This window comes from Python bivittatus, unplaced genomic scaffold, assembly GCF_059951505.1.
Source record: "Python bivittatus isolate LINGU-HERP-01145 unplaced genomic scaffold, Pbiv_v1 ctg000690_np1212, whole genome shotgun sequence".
Lineage (NCBI taxonomy): Eukaryota > Metazoa > Chordata > Lepidosauria > Squamata > Pythonidae > Python > Python bivittatus.
The window spans coordinates 19,832,916-19,855,055 of NW_028277096.1; the positions used below are offsets into that span (position 1 = coordinate 19,832,916).

The window sequence follows — 22,140 nt, forward strand, 5'->3', positions numbered from 1 at the left end:
GCAGATGGCCGCTCTGCACGAGCCTGGGAAAAGACATTCCTGACCGAGGCTACGTACACGTCTGCACCCATTTTCCCCTTTGCATCCAGATTGTTGAGGGCCCTAATACTGAATAAGATTCTCTTCTTTTATTGTAGAAAGAAAATAATCATGCAGTTTACATGACTGGCACCCTCTTTCTCAATTAAGAATGCAACTCTTTAAAAACGGTTAAATGGTTTTATTTCTCTCTATTCTTTGCAGCGATTTCCTGTAAAGTGGCTTTTTAGAACAAAAAAAAAATTAGAGAAGATAATTAGAGGTACTTTTTTTCATGTGTACATGCTTGTGTGTACATGTTTGTGAACTACACGCACACAAACACACACACACTGAACCAAAACAAAATACGCCGTGCTCATGCTCATGCATTTAGCACACGTCCGGCTCATGGTCACTCCATCAAAAGTTGACATCATCCCCAAAATGGGATTTTTATGGACTGGACCAGTGTTTCAATGCAATTTTTTAACCACTCCGGGAAGGAGGGGGGGAAAAAAACTATGGTTTCAAATTTCACAGTATGACTTTTCCCATGTAAATTTGGGGGAAAACAAAGGAAAAAAAAAAGAATAGCAATTGGTAAAATTGACCAAGTTCCTTAGCAAATCTGTCCTTCAACGGTCTGAGACATCAGGAAAGATTGGACAACTTGTTCAGTTGACTGGGGGCTGGTGCTTACGTCCTCCAGGGCATCTGTGACCGAAAACTGCCGATCCCGCAATCGATTCCAGTTGGCCAATATGTTGTGGTATTCAAATACTTTCTCATAATTGCCAATGGAGTTGTACAGTTTAATGAGGCCCCTGTAGTCATACTCTAGTCCACTGTAACCTTCCCCGAAAAGCTTTTTTCCTAAAATAATAAAACCAAGAATATTAATGGCTGCCATATTAAATTGTAATTTCTGCATTTTAAAATGAGATGTCTATCAAAGAATTGTGTTTCTTTAAAAAAAAAAAGAAGTTTTGGGGGGGATATGAATACATGGTTTCAGAAATGGACCTCTTCAGATTCTTACCCTTCCAAGGAACTTTGGACTTATAAACAGAATAACCAATGGAAAAAAAAAAGATCCTGAACAAACTCCAAACTCTCTTTTTCTGGGAAGATTTCATCATCTCCAACAATAACAAAAAAGCTTAACTATTTGCTCCAAATCCTCCATTACTATTCTTGCTTTCTTTCTTCAATTGGAATTTACATTGCTCCAATTATTAACCGGTTTATAATTTAAGTCTATGAGGGGAGGCACAAACCAGGGATCTTACCTCGAATGTAAACGTAAAACACACTGACTAGGAGGAGTTCAGTGGTCAGGAGCGCATGCCTGTAAACTTGCTGGAACTGGCTATGCCACTGATCTTTCCCACCCCCTCTGAACTTCATCCATCCTACAACTAAGATCTTAGCAAACCCGCAGTTAAAGAATTGACCCACCAATTGCTATGGATCTCAAATAAAGCTTCTCAGCATTTTCGTACTGATTCATGTCATAGTTGTAGAGCGAGGCAAGGTGTCCCACAGAAAGAGCGACTTCATAATCTTCTTGACCAAGGAGCTGCTCCTTGATCTGAATTGCTTTGATGTGCATTTCTTCTGCTTCCTGCAACACCCAAAACGGTACATTACTTACTTAGGAATGATTATGCTATGACAACAATGTGGATATCTTTCCATCAAACACAAATGATAAGAGTCTCTGCCTGCTTGAGAACACAAGCTAAAGTTTATTTTATTTATTTATTAAAGGTATATGCTGCCCATCTCCCACAAGGGTGGGTTAAAATCTAAAACAAAAAGCCAAGGTTAAACTTTTCAGATAGGAGTATGCATCAGGAATCAGCTGAACAAGAAATTTTGAGATGAAGTGGGGTAATTTGGAAGGTGTGGTGGAGTGGATGAATCCAAACCTGCTCCATTCTGGCTGTGAACATCTGTGAAACTCAGTTGTAGTCTATTCTCTGGAATACTGAAAAAAGTCCTTATCTAGGTTAAGCATTATGGTGGGGAGAAGGAGAAGGAAGTGGTGCACTGGATTTCCACGACCACTAATCTTTCTTCAAATCAGGAGTTGGGTTTTAACAGGTGGGTCGCAATACCATTTCAACAATACACCTTTCTTTTACATAACTGAAAAGGTTTGTTAGCTGACTTATTCTAGTATCATATTAACAGGTCTGACTTATCTAGGAGTCATGAAAATATTTTTTTTTTTAATGAGAAAGAATAAAAATGAAGTGGACGTTTATTTCCATGCCTTTTAATTAAAAAAAACAGGCAAGAAATGCCCAAAATTTGATCATCAATCAATGACCTTATTTGTAAACAATAGTTGTATTGTGAACAGTAAAGTTTAGTAACGTTGATGATACACAGACATAATTAATCAGCAACTAATTATTACAAAATGCTATATTATTACAAAGAAAATATTGAAGACTATATGAAATATAATTTTAATACTATTATTTTTATGGAGGGAGGGGCTCATAAGAGCAAAAGCGCCCAGGGCCCATAGAAGTATACATAGAAGTATAGCCCTGCACATTAGCAGCATTTTCCTAAACAATTTTTAAAGACCTTTTCAGGTGTATATTATAAGACCCTTGTGTGGATTTATGCTGCTGTTTTTCATCAGCCAGAGGCATCTGAAGGATTGATTGCTCATTTCGTCAAAATGATGAAAGTAATATTACACCACAAGCCCCAGCCGTTCTGTAGGTGTGTTGTGAGGTCACAATGCTTGTACAAAACATGGAGCATTTATTACATCAGCATGACATGTTTTCATCATGTGCCCACCATCCACTCATGGACCCTGCTGCATTGGCTACTCTAATATTTTAATATTTGGCTGTATTGCCATAACCTTTTAGCACTGGACTTGTATTCCAGTCAGCCATCCTTGGAAAGTAAGGTATATGAAAGTAGTCTATAGAACCAATCAATCAGTAAAATGATGCAAGGAAGACATACAGTTAGTCCTCGGTTAATGACTGTTTAGTGACCATTCGAAGTTACGATGGTGCTGAAAAAGTAACTTTACGGCCAGTCCTTGCATTTACAACTGTTGCAGCATCCTCACGGCCACATGACTGAGATTTGGGTGCTTTGCAACAGGCAGGCATTTACAACCATTGCAGCGTCCTGCGGTCACATGATTGCCATTTGCATGCTTCACAGATGGCTTCTGACAGGCAAGACGATGGAGAAGCCAGCAGTAAAATCACAAGTTGTGGTCATGTGATATCCCACTTAATGACTTCAGGTGATTCGCTTATCAACTGCGGTGGAAATGAGGCCATAAGCCTGTTGCAGTCATGTGACGTCTCACTTAAAAACTGTGTTGCTTAGTGATGGAATTGCCAGTCCTGATTGTGGTCTTTAAGTGAGGATTACCTGTACAACTTTCCTTCAATCTTTCCATGGTAAACTTTAGATTTTTCTTTTTTACGGACATTCAATAGAAGAGAATATCTGTAGCTCAGGGTTGAACTCTGGAGTCCTTGGTGTTCTCTGAGCTTGGTTGTTTGCTTGCAGACATCTCATTACCCAACTAGGTAACATTATCAGTGCTTTTCATTTTATGGACATATTGTCCGCACATATTTTTATGGACATATTATCTGGATAAGATCCTGAAATAATTATGGCTGCCCAGAAGTAGAAAGGGTGGGAAAAAGATCACAATGACTCAGGGGTATCTGCAGGTATGGTTAAAAAAAGAATAAAGATAACAACACACATAAAAACAGGCAGAACTGTAATTGCATTGTTGTGGACATCATCTTGACTTTTTTTACCATACCCCGCAGGCATGCCTGCAATGATTCCTGTTCGTAAACTTCAGAGCCTTGTATAAATCAAACTATCCTGCTATGACAAAATGCACATTAGTGATATTCCTGCCCATCGCCCTGAGAAAGCTGGATTTACCTTAAATTTCCTCATTGACTGATAAAGTCGGCCAAGGTTACCGTAGTGTTTCGCCGTCTGAACGTTAAACTCCCCAAATGCTTTTTTGGCCAGCTGGAGAGAGGAGAGGTGCAGGTCATGGGCTTCTTGGAGCAGCCTCTGCTCGGTTTCCTTATTGTGACAGTCGATTGCAATCTCCTCCAAGATAAGTGCTTCAAGGGGGAGGAAACAGAAATCTGGGTTAATAAAAGCAGTGCATTAAAAGGTATCTGGCTAGTGAAGAAGACCATGTCTAAAAGTCATCTGCCAGAATTAGACCAAGATTTCAATTTCAACCCTTTTCCCCTGTCCCAATTATCAATCAACGGGACAAAGAACCTCAGGGTGAGCTGCTATACAGGTAGATCTGGCTCTCATTTGCACTTTCACATCTTCTGTCTAGCCATATCAACTTTAACTTGCAATTAGTCTACCAAGCCCTTTTCACACCAATTATAAGAAGTGCTGCTATAGAGAATACATTTCTATTTCATGCTGCATTTCAATCAAGGAATGAGTAATGAGAACCTTTTCCAATCTAGTGGGCACTAGAACGTCAGGCTAGGTATTCTGGGATTTGCAGTCCCAACACATCAGATAGGCATCAGACTGGAGGAACCTCTTTGCCAGATAGGTGTGGAAGAAAAGTAACCTTAATAAATGGATGGAACGCAAGTAAATGGTCTCAAAATGATGTGTAAGCCCCCAGATGGCTTCCTGGGGGATGGCTAGAAAGTCTTCCTTGTAAGACAGGATGATTCCCCTCTAAATATTTTGTGCAGATAATTGTAATATTAATGTGATATAAGAAGCACTGATAGTTGTAGTGGTCATCCTTTTGATGGCTGATGTTTATTAGCTATCAGATACATAATTTTTTCTACAAGGTCTGAAGGAAATCCTTTCTGCTGCTTAAATGTAGCCAGTGATTATAACAGGAGTTCAGAAATTCTGAATTTATCTGGAGAAATTGAATCTAGGGAGAGCTGTGCCTTTATGGAGATACAATTTGGTTCTGGGGGAAATGATGCTGTTTTAAGGGTGCCAACTTCTTCCTACGGATTTCTAAACAAGTGTTAAAAACACTTTATAAGGAAATTACTTTAGTACAAGGTTGGGTGGTTCCTATTCCTGGCAGCCAGGATTTGGAGGTTATCTACTAGCTACCTCTCCGCCCCATAACTTCAAAATGATGTTTTAAGCCAACTCTCCCTCTTTCGAGCTGTTTTTCTTAATTACCACTCATCTTGATTACAGTGCCTCCAACAATCAACCCTTTCACCAGGCACTCCTGTCCTCCCTAGACACTCAGCGAAGAACTCACACAGGAGTCTTTCTTAACTCAGTATCACTATTTCCTCATATCATTCCACCCATGACCTTGAATTTCTAAAGCATCAGTAGCCATTTCTGTTCCCTTCCTGTGGCACTAAACCCAGCCGGCAGATAATACCTTTAACTCTTTTGGAGGAGGCGAGGAGAAGGTGATCTTCTGGGAGAATGTGGGTGATGATGCCAATTGCACGTTCTGCATGGAATCTAAGATCAAAGACAAGCAAGCATATGAGGAAAACATGACCTTCTGGTCCTTATCCTAAAGTTTTGCTAGCAATGTCTGTCTGACTTGGTGAAAAGCCACAGCTTTCCCACTTGAAACAAGGAATATGTTCTGCTGCCTGATGGTGGAAAAAAAAGTGTTTCCCCTCCTCTCCGATTTCTTTCAGAAGCAGACAGCGAAACTGAATGGGCAGCTAAACAGAAGGCTTCTTCTGCATGGCCCTTTAGTTTATGGCCATTAAGCAAAGCAATGGGCCCTACACTTTAGAAAAAGAAAACCAGCAGGATCTGCAACCTCAGTGACAGTATGAACCTTCTTTTGCAAGGGCTCCAACTCTCTTCCCCCCCTCAGAATGCCAGTGCCAATTTCTTGTGCATATACAAGGATTTCACTGACATAAACATCTACAACCTGATTATCAGAGCCTATTTTTACTTAATCAGATCAGTGGTGAAAAACAGGTCCATTGACACTCATTACTGAAATGGAGTCCCTAAGCTGACTTTAATGGTCCTGCCCACTGACTTAATTACAGGTAAGCAGTTGCCAGAGACATGGCCCTTTCTGCAGTGGGCCCACACCTTGGAACGCTCTTTCCAAGAAGCACATCTGGCCTTTTGATTATTTGATTATGTGCCATTAGGAGGCCAAGAAGCTGCAGTATATCTTTGGCTAGGCTTCATCTATTATGCTTTTTTATTGCTGCTGCCATGCTTAATCATTAAGGTACACTGCATACTGTTTACTGCTTTGAGGGGGCAGACAATTCTGTATTTTAAAGTATGCTGCAATTTGATTTTTGCAATACTGGTGGTCCTCATTTAACGACTGCTAAATGTCAAACTTGTGACAGTGCTGAACGAGTGGTAGTTACCACTGGTCCTCGAAGTTCTGGCCATCACAGCACCCCCACAGTCACGTGATTGTGATCTGGGCGCTCAGCAATCTGCCCAGATTTCTGACCATTGCGGCATCCCAGAGTCACGCGATCGCGATTTGCAAGCTTCCCTGATAGCTTCCCACAAGCAAAGTCAATGGGGAAACCGGCAGGAAGTCAGAAGTCACAATCACATAAGGCCCTCGCTTAATGACCCACATGATCCTCATTTAACAACGGTAACTGGGGACTGCCGGAACTGCTGTCACTAAGCGGCGCAGTCACGTGACATCCTACTTTATGACTGCATCACTTAGCAGTAGAAATTCTGGTACCAGTTACCATCATTAAGCAAGGACTACCTGTAATCTCTCAGTGCTATAAACAAGCAAAGGATAGTTGTGCAACAAAGAAGGCTAATCAATTCCTAGTAGAGTACCTTTTGCCAGTTTAAACTGCATTTATTGCTTGATGCAGCATTTGAATTGTGGACACTGTTTAGTGCTAAGATAGTGGAAGCAGTGTTCTTCCATCTTGGCTTAGTTGTACAGTTTGAAAACAGGACAGTGTTCCCAGATTGCATGGAAAAGGAAAATGTTTTCTGCTCTTTGGAGTTCTCTCTTTCAACATCCTTTCCAAATATCCCCTCCCTGTTCTATCTCTGTATTCCCAGCCATTCATGACGTACGCATTGCCTTGAATTGTTTTGTGCAATTTAGCCTTCTCCAACATAGCATCTTCCAGCTACGTAACAGGGAATTTGAGGAACGGAAGCCTAAAACACCTTCAGGGTGTCAAGTTGACAGATGCCGCAATTTACGATATTGGTGATGTTGGACGTGTTTACAGGTAGTCCTTGACTTATGATGGCAACTGGGACCGGAATTTCCATTGCTAAGCGATGCAGTCATAAAGTGTGACTGCAGCACTTAGCGACGGCAATCCCTACAGTCCTGGTTGCTGTCACTAACCAAATACCATGGTCATTAGGTGAGGCAACTTCCTGCTGGTTTCCCACAACTGGAAGCCGGCAGGAAGTTGCAAGTCCCAGGTCAGCAGGCAGGTAAGTGGCTCCTGCCGGGTGGGGGAGGGAGCGAGGGGATATGTGGGGGTGTGAGGGAGGGTGTGAAGGGGTGTGTGAGACACATGGCATGGGTTGGGGATGGTGCAAGGGGTACGCGAGAGGCATGGTGTGGGTCAGGGATGGTGCAGATGGTACACAAGAGGCATGGTGTGGGTCGGCGAGGATGCAGGAGGAAGCAAGGGTGTGTGTGAGAGGCACAGGTCGGGGAGGATGCAAGGGGGTGTGCAAAAGGCAGAGGTGGGGGAGGATGTGAGGGGGTGCACAAGAGACACGGTGCGGGTCAGAGAGGATGCGTGAGAGGGTTGGGGTGGGTGCATGAGGGGCTGGGGAAGGGTGCGCCGGTGGGGGAAACTTACCCCAGCAACTTGTGACCTTCCCTGCTGGCTTCCCCACTGACTTTCTGGGAAGTTGGCAGGGAATGTTGCAAATGGCTATCACGTGATCGAGGGACGTTGCAACCGATGGTAGTGCAAAATGGTTGCCAAGCGCCCAGATTGCAATCATGTAACTGTGGAGGTGCTGTGGTGGCCAGAACTTCAAGGACCAGTGGTAACTACCACTTGTTCAGCACTGTCACAAGTTTGACATTTAGCAGTCATTAAATGAGGACCACCAGTACTGCAAAAATCAAATTGCAGCATATCTTAAAATACAGAATCATCTGCCCCCTCAAAGCAGTAAACAATATGCAGTGTACCTAAATGATTAAGCATGGCAGCAGCAATAAAAAAGTATAGTAGATGAAGTCTAGCCACTTAGCAAACTAAGTTTGACGTTTAGTGGTTGTTAAATGAGGACCACCAGTATTGCAAAAATCCAGAAATGAAGAAAAAGATGCAATTCTTCCAGCTCTTCAGATTACGTAGTTGCATTTTTATAAATACAAAGGAGGTATACATTAATAAATAAATAAACTTTTATGTTGACTGGCTCTCAATGACTCAGGGCAGCTTGCAACAATCAAAGAAATTACAATAAAATCAATAAAATATAAAAAATAAAGATGAAAAATGGCAAGTGCGATGAAGTGAGGGTCTCATTCTCCCTTGTTGAAGGCCTGGGTGAAGAGCCAGGTCCTCATGGCTCTTCAAAACAACAGCAGAGTGGGGGACATCTGGATCTCAGGGGGAATATTGTTCCAGAGGACAGGCACTGCTACAGAGAAGGCGCACTTCCAGGGTCCCGATAGATGACATTGTTTAATTGAAGGTACCTGGAGCATGCTAAGCCTGCAGGATTGAATCAGCTAGGCAGATGCTATGGGAGACAGGGAGTCCCTCAAGTAACCAAGCCCTATGCCATGTTGGGTTTATAGGTTGCGACCAGCACCTGGAATCACACCTGGAAGCAAACTGGCAACCAATGCAGCTCATGAAGCAGAGGTGTTACATGAGCATACCAAGGCATGCCCATCATTGCTCGCGCAGCTGCATTCTGGACCAGTTGAAGCTGCCAGGTGGTCTTAAAGGGCAGCCCCACGTAGAGAGCACTGCACTAGTCAAGCTGCAATGTGACTAGGGAATGAGTGACTGTCTGAAGGACCCCCTGACCTAAGAAAGGGCACAACTGGCACACCAGATGGAACTGTGCAAATGCCTTCCTAGCTACAGCTGACACTTGCTCTTCAAGCAGGAGCTGCAAGTCCAGGAAGACCCCCAGATTGTGTACCAACCTTGAAGGGGGAGGTGCAACCCTATCCAAGGTGAAAGATGGAGTATCTCCAGACCTGGGTGGTTCAAATACCCACAGTCTTGGAAGGACTGAGTCCGAGACAGTTCCTCCCTATCCAAACTTGCACAGCCTCCAGGCACTGAACTTTGACAGCCTCACTTGGCTGGCCCAAGGTCAAAAGATATAATTGGGAATCATCAGCATACCAATCATACCAAACCCCAAAATGGCAGTTTCACATAGATGTTGAAAAGGAGGGGAAAGAGAGTAGAGCTCTGTGGCATCACACCCAGGAGAGGGCTAATCTTGTTATTTTAAGTGCTGTGTGCAAAAAAGCTTAGATATTTATTTTAAAAAGTGCACGGTGATTTTGTTTTATAGCACAGTGTCTCAAAACATAAAAACCAAATGGCCATTAAGTGTTTTTAAAACTTCTTATTCAGAAGAAAAAAACAGGAAAAATTATCTCTGATGGTAGCAGAAGGGTGAAATGGACTTTGAAATTTACTATTTCAGCAAAATATGCTCTTCTAATATTGGAATATACTGTGAAATACAGAATAAAATCATTTGGGCCCTAAATATAGTACTCACAGTGCATTATCAAATTTTCCCGAACTGTATTGGTGAACATAGGAAGAATATGCCAGATCTTCGTGAGCTGTTGCTACATGGATGTTTTTGCCGCCAAACACCGACTGTCTGATGTCCAAGGCTGTCTGAAATGATTTGTGCGGAGAATCTAAGCCAGTAGCCCAATCTGCAGCCAAAACTACTTTTTCACATATCTAGCACCAGATTAGTTGTAAACAGAAAACTAATCCAGGAGAGACAAAGATTCTCTTCCTGCCCATTACCCCTAGTGTCAACTTCCTTCTTGTACAGCATGTTTTAACATAGCAGGGACTTCCTAAATGCCAACGCCTTAACTAAGCACATAAAACTGAAAAAAAGTATCTTGTGTCCAGTTCAGGATAAAACAGCCCTTACTTGGAACATTCCAATGGAGCTGGCTAGGTTCAAGTGTTCCATGAGAGGTAGCAATGGAAATGTGAAGCTACAATCCCCTTAACTCTTTCCTTGTTCACCCTACGGCCACAGAGGCAAGTAGACTGATAATCCATTGCTACCTGCTGCAACATTTATTTAAGAAATGCCCAAAGTGATTTAAAAATATTAAGAATTCCCAGACAGAAAAGGTAGTGATGGTCACCATGGTAAATGGCTTTAAAGGGAAGGTTGAACCAATTCATGGAGTTGGAGAATAGTGCCAACACTGGCAATTTGTTGCACTGTCACAGCTCTTGATGGTTGGAAGTTTGTTTACTCAAAATCCACTTTCCTATTTTTTCACTGCTGTTTCTTCTATTTTACTAATCTTGGACAATCTGAAGGCTGCTATTGCATCCTCCCTTAATCTTCTCATTTCTAAGGCTAAAATGCACAAGCTGCATTATTAATGGCAAATTAATTTGGGGCCAATGTTTTGGCTGTACTGCAAAGAGTAGAGGACTGCATAAAGCATAGAGTATTATATTGTTTTTACCCTATTTTATTATTTATAAATATATATGCAAGAGAGAAAAGAGTAAAGACCTTCCTTCCTTCCTTCCTTCCTTCCTTCCTTCCTTCCTTCCTTCCTTCCTTCCTTCCTTCCTTCCTTCCTTCCTTCCTTCCTTCCTCCCTCCCTCCCTCCCTCCCTCCCTCCCTCCCTCCCTCTTTTTTCTCTTGCATCATATTGCCAGCTTCTGTTCTAGTTGAGATTAAGCTCAAAATTAGGCATCAAGCAACTTCGTGATTTTCTGCTTTCACTTTACTTTTGTGTGCTTATTCACTGACCTTGTGGGGCAGAAAGCATTGGACACTACAACAGTAACACGCTACCGGTTTGCACTAAACAACAAAACCAAAGCCATACCTGGTAAATTGCAACTGACTGGCATATGTTATCTACGTTGAGTAAATAAAACCCATAGTCAAGTAGAGTGTCCGAATATTTAGGATGTTTGGCTCCAAAATGCTCCCTGAAAGATTAAGAAAAAAAAAATCAGAAACATCTCAGGTAGAAATGTCACAAAATCTTCACAAAAGATTTAGTATGTTGTAGCATTTCAAGATTTATCTTACATACCGTGCTAGGTACACTGCGTGTTTTATCAATTGTTCAGCTTTCTTAAATTCACGTTTCACAACGCAAGCCTAAAGCAGAAGGAAGAAATTAGACTCCATGAATATTCAAAGGCCCGTCCTGCCTCTGGCTGCCACCCCCCATACCTAGAATGAAGTCCTAAAACTGAGCTTGTGATCTCAACTATTCATCCTAAAGCAGTTCATGGTATAGCCACAGAGTGTAGACAGAGGGCCAACATTTAGGTATTCTTTCCTCTGCCCATAGGAAGACTTTTGTCAATATTTATTTTCTCAGCTCTCAAGAAAGCTGGTTCTTGTAGGTCCTGGCTCCTAAAGAAAAATGGTCTGACTTCCAGTCCTCCTCAGCTGCATATAAGTAATTTGTTAAACTCACCTTTGAAGCTTGCCGTAAAACATCCACTACTACTTTTACAGGCAAACCAACTGAGATCTCCTTCATTGCTTCTATACACCATTTGTAAGCCTATGGGGCACACAAGAAAACCACGTAGTTTGAAAAGCATTTATATGTTTCTAAGGGCTGCAGAGATTTAAAAGAAACACATACTGGTCATGTCCAGCAATTTTATAACAGTCTTCCACTAACTGGCACCTCTGGAGAAGCTGAACTTCAATTCTCATAACCCCCAGTCAGCACAACCAAGGCTGGCTAACAGTCAAACACAATAGCAAGAGTGCCTGGAGACTACTAGGGTCTGGATGTAGTGATATAGTCTGAGTCATCCCAATCAAGAGGGAATACTTAATGCAGAAGCTGTTTTCAGGACTGCACTAACTTTGATCTTTGATGGGGTTGTGCTCCTCCAGACACCACAGAACCATCATTTTGGGGGGCAATCCCAAACTTGAGGCTCATGCTGGAAAAATGTGGAAGCTGCAGCTAGGAGGATCTTTGCCCAGCTTCAGCTGGGGCACCAACTGCAGCCTTACCTAGAACAAGATATGTGGAGGATAGCCAGTCATCTTTTTGTTAAGATTACTATGATCTGCTCTGCATGGGACTGCCCTCGAAGACCATCCAGTAACTTTAGCTGATCCAAACTGCAGTGGTCCACAGGCTCGCTAGCCAGCTGCAGTACTGCCATATTACACAACTGCTGTGGGAGCTGTGCTGGTTACCAGTGTGTTTTTGAGTGCAATTCAAGGCCTTGGTTCCTACCTGTAAAGCCCTATATAGATGGCCATAGCATGGCATCTAAAAGATTGCTTCTCCCAGAGACATTCTGCTCACCAGGTCCAGATGGCTAGAGAGTGTCTGCTAAAGGTTCCTGCCTATCGGGAGATGCAGGGGTAGGATGCCTGGCAGCAGGTGTTCTCTGGTGGTGGTGGTGGGGCACCCTATGGAAAAACCTGTCTCTACCCCTTCTCCCACCCCGAGGAAAGGACAGCCTCCACTCTCATGGCCTTTTAGAAGCAGGTAAAATCCTGGTTTTGCTGGAGGGCTTTTCAGATTGAGCCAAGATCAGCTTTAATAATTTATTATATTTTTCTATTATTATTAATCATGGATAGTACCTAATGCCTAGAGCCCATTTAGATTGTGGTGGTGAGAAAACAGCTCTAAATGAGTAAATATATCACCTAGTTATCCAGCCAAATAGAGGGGGTGGGGAAGGAAACAAATTCAAGTAACAACATCAGAGTAGAACAAAGCAAAATCCGTTATTCCATCATGCCTCATGCTTCTTTCATATGTACCAATTTGGCATTCAAACTTTGCACCTTGAGGAACTGCTGTTCTAGCCACAGTAAAGTACTGCAGAACTGAGCCCTGAATCCAGCCCCACAAGAGGTGTGGTGCTGAAGTCAAGGGAAGAACAGCCTGCATGGGGCCAAGAAGTACTGGCTAAGCCAGTGTTTCTCAACCTTGGCCACTTTAAGATGTGTGGACTTCAACTCCCAGAATTCCCCAGCCAGCATGCTGGCTGGGGAATTCTGGGAGTTGAAGTCCACACTTCGTAAAGTGGCCAGGGTTGAGAAACACTGGGCTGAGGTGTGGAAGGGGAAGCTCTACAACCAGCAAGTATTTGTCGCCAGCTGGTGGGTAGAGCGCCAGTCCCTGCCAACCAGGCCTTACGATGGCCAAGACAAACTTGGTGTTCCTGCAAATCTCAACGTTTAAACCTGGGCCAAATGCTAACTGTCCCCAAATACTGTTGGCATCACTGGAGTGAGAATCTTGCTGATCATCAGAGCACATTTCTATCTGCCTGTGCACTGTTGCTCAGTTCACTCAAGGGAACGCTTGCTTGGGAAAAGCATCTACCCGTTTTTCACGCTCACCTCATCGTAATGACTCTTTGCAAAGAGCAGAGCGCATAGCTCTCCGTACAGTGCAGCTTTGTTGGCTTGCTGGCCGTGCTCTGCTAGCTTTTCCATATAGGACTGCGCTAATTTGAAGGTTTCTTCTCCCAAGTGGTATTTACAGTTGCCATTCCGGACATGCAGCAACCTAGGAAGGAGATCGGGGAACTGTGTGATGACCCAGTGCCTGGTGAATGACTCTCTTACAAGACGGTTGAAATGGTACGACTATCCATAACCATGAAGACTTCTCACCCCTGCCTTAAGATGGCAAGCATTTTAAAAAAGCAAATGTCAGCAAATCCAGAAGCAGCAAGAGACAGAAAACCTTCATCACCAGCGGCTATACCGTAGCTCAGTTCTAGTAAACCACCCTCAATTGTGGCTTACCAAACTGAGGACTTTTATCGCCTCTCTAAATTTTTGTATGCAGCAATGCCAAAAATATGGAATGGGGCAAACTAGAATATTTCACTCTATCTGAACTGGAAAACTACGGTTTAATGGTTGACTATTAATCAAAGCATTATATTAATTCTGGTTTGTAACCAAAAACCAGAAATTCTAATTCGGGTTTGTAATAAGAAATCAGAATTTGAATATAGTTTCCGGGTTCCAACGAAACGGGAAACTGTGGTTTAAGAAATTACAACACCACTAGGGAAGATAGGAAATTATGATCAGAGATTATGAAAGCAATTTTCATTCTCAACCTAACAAGTGACTTTCCCACTTTTATTCTTTTATTCTCCTGATATGCTGAATTCCCATGATCCTGTAAATAGCATGTTTTACTGAAGTAGTTATGTCTAAGTCAGGCCATCATACCTCTGAATAACAGCTGGAATTGTTATATTATAAATTATAAAGACAAGTACATATGCTTCAGAGTAACTTTCTGGATGAGGATGATGGGTTTCTTTAATTGCTCCTGCTTTTTTTAAGTGTAAGCCACTCAAGAGTTGTTTGGAGTTGGGTGGCCTCTAAATCGTATTAAATAAAATACATAAAAATTAGCCTCCCTAATCCTTTTTTTTTCCTTCTCCCTGAAGGAAAAAGCTGTGCTTTGGACACACCACCCTAATACAGAGAGCACTGACCTTGTTTATAAAAGTAATCATTGAAGCCTTGAGCAAGTTGATAGAGTGACCCTGCAAACTATCTTATGGTGGAATTCCTACCTGTCTTCCATGAAAATGTAACATGGTGTTTCTCAACCTTGATAACTCTAAGATGTGTGGACTTCATCTCCCAGAATTCCCCAGCTAGCCACACTGGCTGGGGAATTCTGGGAGTTGAAGTCCACACATCTTAGAGTTCCTAAGGTTGGGAAACACTGCTGTCATGTCTTTCCCTCCAGCTTTAAATAGCAACTAGGGCCCTTCTCCTTCACAGGGACAAAATCAGGGGGGTAGAGTAAGCAAGTGCCAGACATGTTCGGTATTATGATGATTTCTTTTCCCCGTCTGTGTCTTTAATAGAGATTTGAGCAGCCCCCCCCCCTTTTGTTATTTCAAAGGGCCCTGAAAATGTGGCTCTTCACCCAGGCCTTTGGCGAGGGTGACTGACCCCCCCCCACCACTTTTCTTCCTTTTCTTTGTTCCCATCCAGGTTTGTTTTCCCTGCCATCTCTGTTCTTTTGTTTTGGGTTGTTTTTGTATTTTTGTACTGTTCCTTGTTTTTAAATGTTTTTAACAATTTGTAAACTGCCCAGAATAGCTGGGAGTTGGGTGACATATGAATTTAAATAATAATAGTGTACAAGCTTTTCCTAATATTAATTTTCCACATCCACAAATCCCAGATAAAATTCTTCCATTTAAGCCATTGTAAAAACACAATTTATGGGAAACAGGAACTGGCTCTAAGGAGTTAAATGAAGACCCAAAGGCAGGTGATTTGCCCAGTTTGTCAATTCAGCCTTAATATGTAATCTGTATTAACATATTAAATGGCACCGATTAATAAAGGAAGAATAGTGTTGGTTCCCTCCTTTAAGTTGCTCTAAAAAAAATAAAATAAAGAGCAGGATTGCCCTCCTTTAGTCAGTCTGTTGTGCAAACAAGTGAAGCATAAAAGTAGCACAATCTAAAATAGTCAGCAACAAATTGGTAAAGGGAAAAGATGGCAATGCCTAGGCTCTTCAGCCAGCCAAGGTAACTTTTTCTACATGCAGGTGTGTCTACAGGGGGAGACAAAAAAGTCAAAATGGCAGCAGTGACCTTTGAGCATACTGCATGTTATTAATATCTCTTCCTCCAATTTTAAAATCATGCTTATCATCTTCCTATCCAGCTTCCCTCAATATATATTCAGCATATAGATTGAATAAATAAAGATAGAGAATACAGCCTTGTCTCACTCCTTTGCCAACCCGGAGCCAGTTGGTTTCACCATGGTTTGTCTGTACTGTAGCTTCCTGACCTGTATATAGATTTCTCATAAGGGCAACAAGATGTTCTGGGATTCCCATGTTTCAAACCACATTCCACAGCTTGATATGATCAACACAATCCAAGGCTTTTCTATACTCGATGAAGCACATACTGACTTCTTTTTAGTATTCTTTGACTTTCTCAATTATCCAGCATGGATCAGCAATAATGTTGCATATTCCTTGGCTTTTTCTAAAGCCAGCTTGAACATCTGGCATCTCCTTTTCCATGTAGGGCCCTAACCTGTGTTGGTTGATCTTAAGCATTATTTGGCTGGCATGTGAAATTAAGAGCACCATACAATAGTTTCCACATACTGTTAAGTCTCTTTTTGGGAAGTATTACAATGTAGATTGTTCTCCGGATTTGCTGGCATAGCTTGGTTAGAACTTTTCTGATCCTTCTTCTGTTGCTTGCCATATTTCTATGGGTATTCCATTACTTCCTGTACCCTTCCAACTTGGTAATGACCAGAGCACTGTTCTCATTTCATCTTCTAGTTCTAGAGTTTCTTGTAAATAGGGAATGCTTTCCAAGGTATCTTGGATGTTGACATCTCTACTGTACAGTATTTTAGTATACGGATAGTCCTTGTTTAGCGACCACAACTGGGACCAGCAACTCTGTTGCTAAGCAAAGCTGTTGCTAAATGGGAAATTACGTGACCATGACTGTGCTGACAAGACTAATCAGTTTCACACCTTCTGCTTTTGTTTGCCTCCTAACCACTCCACCACCCTTTGGAACACCCACCCTGGCACTGGGATAATTAAGAATGGAATTAATGTTTGTATTGGGAGAGGAAGGCATTATAAGAGAGTAAGCAGGCACACAACGGGGAATACACATAGAGAGCAATGCACTGGCATCGGCAGCTACGAGTGTGCTACGCAAACAGCCCGGTGTATCCCCAATTGTCTGCCTGCTTATGCTCTTGTAATCCCTTCTTCTCCAATCACTCTGCAAGTGGGGGGGTACAAATAGGTCAGAAGAGATTGCCTACAAAAATCGCTTGGTTTTTTTCCTACCCCCTCACAATGGTGGGGGGGGGGAGAGAAAAAAGAACCATGTGTTGTAACACCTGGATAATCCCTTCATACAAACAGAGGTGCATTTTGCAGCTTGAATTTTTTCACCCCCCAAGAGCAGTGCTTACCTGACACAACACTCAACAGCACGAAACCAGTGGAGCATCTCATCATGAAGGGTACATAACTGAAGGCAGGAAAGGAAGACCTTCTCGGCATCACTGTACCAGCCAGCATCAGACAGGAATCCCCCTAGGAAGATCAAGATATCACTGCAAGAGAGAAAAGCCTGTTTCCAAAACACAATGGATTTTAAGACATCGATATCCCACTTTGACTCCAATGGTAATAAGATAAATATTGGGTCGCAACCCAGAATTTATCCTCTGTTTGAAACTACAGGAGTTCAAAATAGGAAATTCAAGTTGCTTGCTAATATTTAAGCAAGCTGATTCAGAAAATGGGTGACTTACTGGGTGATTTCTCAACAGTCAGGTTTTACAGACATATAAACAGCACATCAATTGATATATAAATAATGATGGCAAGTTTTGCTTTCTTTTAGGCCCCACCACACAAAAAGCACAACTAGCTATTGATGTTAAATATACCCATGGTGGGACTTGCATAAGCTGCCCTGTTGAAATGGGAGGGAGGAATCCAGGAGTATGTGATTTTGCAAGTAATGTGTAAAATCTCATAGGTGACTCACAACTGTCCAACCACGTAAGGCTTGAATATACAAAAGAGAACAATCTGAATTGAGTCTGAAAAGCAATGAATGATCAGGACAAGGATTTCATATGGACATTAAACAGGATCTCCAAAAGGCACCATTCACTGCCTGTTTTGCCACTTTTTGGACCAGGTGCTATGTCTGGATTTTTTTCAAGTACCACTCCCAGAAAGAGTGGATTGTGTACATCACCAATGTCGGGTCTTTCTCCTCCAGCAATGGATGCACAGCTTTCTCTATCAATTGTGATACAGTGCTCCCCTTGCAATCAAGGTAGTGTGGCTGACCGGCATCCAAGCTGGATCTGTTTGTTTGTTGAGAAGCACAACCCTGTCCATATCAGGAGTATCTCCTAAATCTCAAAGACCAGTCCACAGAATCACTCCACAGAACCATTCCTTTTGGCTCAAATTCTACTTTAGCCTTTTTCCTATAACTAATCCTTATGCAGCCTTGAGACATACAGAATATTTTAAGACATCCCACCCTGAGCTCATAGGAAAAGTGAAGTACAGTTAAGTACCATCATACACTATAGGTAGCCCTCGACTTACGACCATTCATTTAGCGACTGTTTGAAGTTATGACAGCACTGAAAAAAGTGACTTACAGCCAGTCCTCGCACTTATGACCACCACAGCATCTCCACGGTCACATGATCAAAATCCAGGCGTTTGGTCATAAGTCGAGGACGGATAGTTGTTAAGTCGAGGACTATTTATTTTTATTTATTTATCATATTTATATAGCTGCCCATCTTACGTAAAGTGACTCTGGGTGGCATACAATTAAACTACCTGTATAGGAGGATTTATATGGCCAACTATCTCATAGGTGACTCTAGGTGGCTCACAACTATCCATAAAACATAGTTAAAAACAAAGATACCCTTCCCCACAGGTGCCAGATATCCTCATAGCTCAACCGCCATCCTAGCCCAATGCTTGGGGAAAGAGCCAGGTCTTCACAACCTCTGGAAGGCTAAAAGGGTAGGGATCCCTTGAATCTCAGGTGGGAAGCTGTTCCAAAGGACTGGGGCAGCCACCGAGAAGGCATGCCCCTGAGGTCCCATTAGGTGGCAATATTTAAGGGAGGGGACCTGGAGCGCGCCCACCCTATCTAACCTAGTAGGACAGGCATACCATTAGGGAGAGGCAGTCCCGCAAGTAACCTGGCCCTGTGCCATGTAGGGCTTTAAAGGTGATAACCAGCACCTTGAAATCAACTAGAAGCCAGTGCAGCTTGTGCAGCAGTGTTGGTACTTGGGCGAACTGCAGGGCACACAAAACTGTGCATGCTGCTGCATTCTGGACTAGTTGCAGCTTCCAGATGGTCTTCAAGGGCAGCCCCACGTAGAGTGCATTGCAGTAATCCAAAATGGGAGGTGACTAAGGCATGGATGACTGTGAGCAAAGGTAGTAATAAATGTAATGGCTTAATGTTTAAGAAGAATGAGCTATAAATTAGGAAGCGTCTTATTACATTTTTAACACATCTTTCCTCCAAATTTTTCAGAACGAAGATTGCAATTCTCCTCCTTCTTAACAACCCAGCAGGGCAAATTAATCTGAGAAATGCCCTATCAACACATGACTCTCCCAGAAAAGATGCGTGAGTCTCCCAGAAAAGGATGATTGCAGCCCAAAACAGCCCTGGCCTGTTTGGAATTTAGCAATGCCCTCCACTCAATCTCTCATGTAAATTTGCTCTTGCTTCTAGAGGCTTAACTGCCCCTTCCTGTTTTTGAGGCAGAGACAAATACACAGAGTGGCTTCAGGAAAAGAGGGCTTTCCATCTTCTTTGTACTTCCCCATCCCTGAAGCCACGCAAGGGGTGAAAAGGGATTGAAACACGTGGGTTTCATGCCTGTCCGCAACAACGATCGTTATCATACCACTGCAGATTTTTGTTTCAAAGGGGGAAAAGAAAGTGATGGCCTTGCAACCTTATTTCTGTAGAAAATGGTTGCTCCTTGAATGATGTATGATTAATGGTACAGTTGAACCATATATGACACAGCAAATCTACACTTGAGTAGGAATTTGAACCAGAATCTGTCTAACCTCTGCCTACCTTTCTACCTTCTACCTACAACAGCTCCAACTGTTCACCTACCTAATGAGGCAAATTAAATTCTTTCTCCATGCCCAGTTTGCTGGGGTTGGTTTGTTTTTAAAAGGACGAAGTGTTAAATTTTCACATATCCCTTAAAGATACTTGTCAAGAAGTAAACTGGGTAATATTTTATCTGCATAGAGTTACCTAAGACAAACCCAATCTGGATGGCTTTTTCTTTTACGGTAGCATCTGACTCTGCAATGTAGGAACACCTCCTGCTGAATGAATAGGCCAAAACTGAAGCAACTTTTACTCCGTGATCCATCAACGCCTGAAAGCAGTGATGAAGGAGATGCCTGGAAGAGGAAAGAAGCACCAGCAGAAATTAGAATATCTTCCTGCCTTCTATCAATGCTAGGAGGATGCAGTCTTAACTATGTCCATTAGGAATACTCTGCCTTCTGTATGTACTGGACTGCAATTCCCAGCCAGCTACAGCCACTGGCAATTTTTGGAGGTCAACTGACACTCTCAAAAAACAGCAGATTCAGGAAGGTGATTATCAAGAGACTCTTATTCTTGAAAAACAGGTTTAGGATGACACTGCATCTTCTTATTTAACCAACATAAGGAGATATTAGTAGTAGGGTTTCACGGATATCTCTGCATTAAAAAGTCCATCGATTTACTTAATTCTTTTGAAACAGATGCCTACCCACTCCTCGCAATGGTATTAGTTTTTCTCTTTGCAGCTGCAGAGGAAGTCAGAACAGCAGGTGAAATTGTAATATATCCACCCAACTCATTCCAACAGCTCCTGCATTTTATATTACAGAAGATATTTGTGCCACGTCCTCAGCAAAGGGGGAAACATGAATACAAAATGCAATTTACACAAAAATTGGAACATCAACTCCAATCAGACTCTGGTAAACAGGAAGGGCTTCATAATTTAGAATTTCAGCCAGGGATAGTACGTACCCTGTGAAAAATGCTAACACAAAAAGCTTAATTGCAGCGCATGTGTGCAGCCTCCCCACACGAGCAACCCCTACACAAACAGCAAACTATGAGAACACGTTAACTGGCTATGCTCAGGATATCTGAGCATGCCTTTATATACGCTGAAGACAGCGAGATTTCATTTGATTTGTGGAGCTATTTGCTAACTGAGGTTTTGGGTTGGGGGAAGGTAGAAAGAGAAATTCCTCAAGAGCAAGGCAATCAATGCTTCCAAATCATGATGGCTTTATGCTTCCTCCACTATCAGAGACAGTACAGCTCTCAGCATCAGCGGGTGGAAACTGGAGTATGAGGGAGGGGCTCAGTCACTCTGTCTATCCCTAAGGCTCCCACTGCCTTCTGACTAGTCAACCAGGGAGCAGAATGCTGGACCAGGTGGCCTTTTGGGTGGTCTGCCAGGATTCTTTTTATGTTTTCGTCAGGTTTATTTGTGGTCACCACTGATCTCCCCTGGTTTCTGGAAAGCACTGAAAACTTGGGCGGAAGAGTTGCTATGTTTGCATTCAGGGATTTTGAGGGGGAAAAACTAAGGGAACACACCCAGGAAGAATTCACTAGTGGATTCCATTAATAACATCCCCCTGTTTTGAATTAAAAAGGAAGTATTGTTTAACTACAATGTGTAACATTCACGCAGTTACAGCGGGCCTCTCAAGAGTGAGGGGAAAGAAGACACCAAACTGATTCTCCTTTGAGGGGGATGAGAGCGCCCAGACCGGAGTCTGGAAACCTCTTTTATTGAGTACATCAGAGGGCTGGGTTAGTACATCAGAGGGCTGGGTTAATACATCAGAGGGCTGGGTTAAGCATATATACGTCACACTACCTAATACAAGCCCATAACCATATATGATAATACATGAAACACAAGGGATCATGTGCTTCGATTGAGCACGTGACAAGCTGCGGGGGCTTGCCTCCTGAAATTTGAGGCTTTTCCCCAGGTTGTTGCTGGTACTTTTCCATGCTAGCTTCCTTGTTAGCGTACAACTGATTTTACTAGTCTGCACTAACAGAAATGCCTAGCATGTGATGGGGTGTTATAATGCAACAACAATGGCCAAGCTAGCCTGCATAAAAAGTTTGACCCTCCCTCAATCAAAGACAACCTTAGTTTATTCCCACTTAAATCAACAGGACTTTAAAAATGCTTATCAGCATTTGAACTGTGCCAAGGAAGTTTTTACTGGGAAAAACTATTCAATGTATAACACAAGGG

General features: G+C 42.5%; 1 protein-coding gene across 1 annotated transcript in view; it reads right to left on the reverse strand.

The window, feature by feature from the left end:
• Positions 1-205: 205 nt before the first annotated feature.
• Positions 206-22,140, reverse strand: part of APPBP2 (amyloid beta precursor protein binding protein 2) — a 34,316-nt gene continuing 12,381 nt past the window's right edge. Inside the window, exons 3-13 of the mRNA XM_088152215.1 lie at positions 20,103-20,254; positions 17,233-17,356; positions 13,621-13,789; positions 11,711-11,800; positions 11,318-11,385; positions 11,105-11,210; positions 9,781-9,905; positions 5,450-5,535; positions 3,979-4,169; positions 1,480-1,645; positions 206-894 (exon numbers count right to left, since the gene is read on the reverse strand). Coding sequence (XP_088008341.1) covers positions 641-894; positions 1,480-1,645; positions 3,979-4,169; positions 5,450-5,535; positions 9,781-9,905; positions 11,105-11,210; positions 11,318-11,385; positions 11,711-11,800; positions 13,621-13,789; positions 17,233-17,356; positions 20,103-20,254 — 1,531 coding nt within the window. The 3' untranslated portion in view covers positions 206-640. The remainder of the gene's footprint in view (positions 895-1,479; positions 1,646-3,978; positions 4,170-5,449; positions 5,536-9,780; positions 9,906-11,104; positions 11,211-11,317; positions 11,386-11,710; positions 11,801-13,620; positions 13,790-17,232; positions 17,357-20,102; positions 20,255-22,140) is intronic.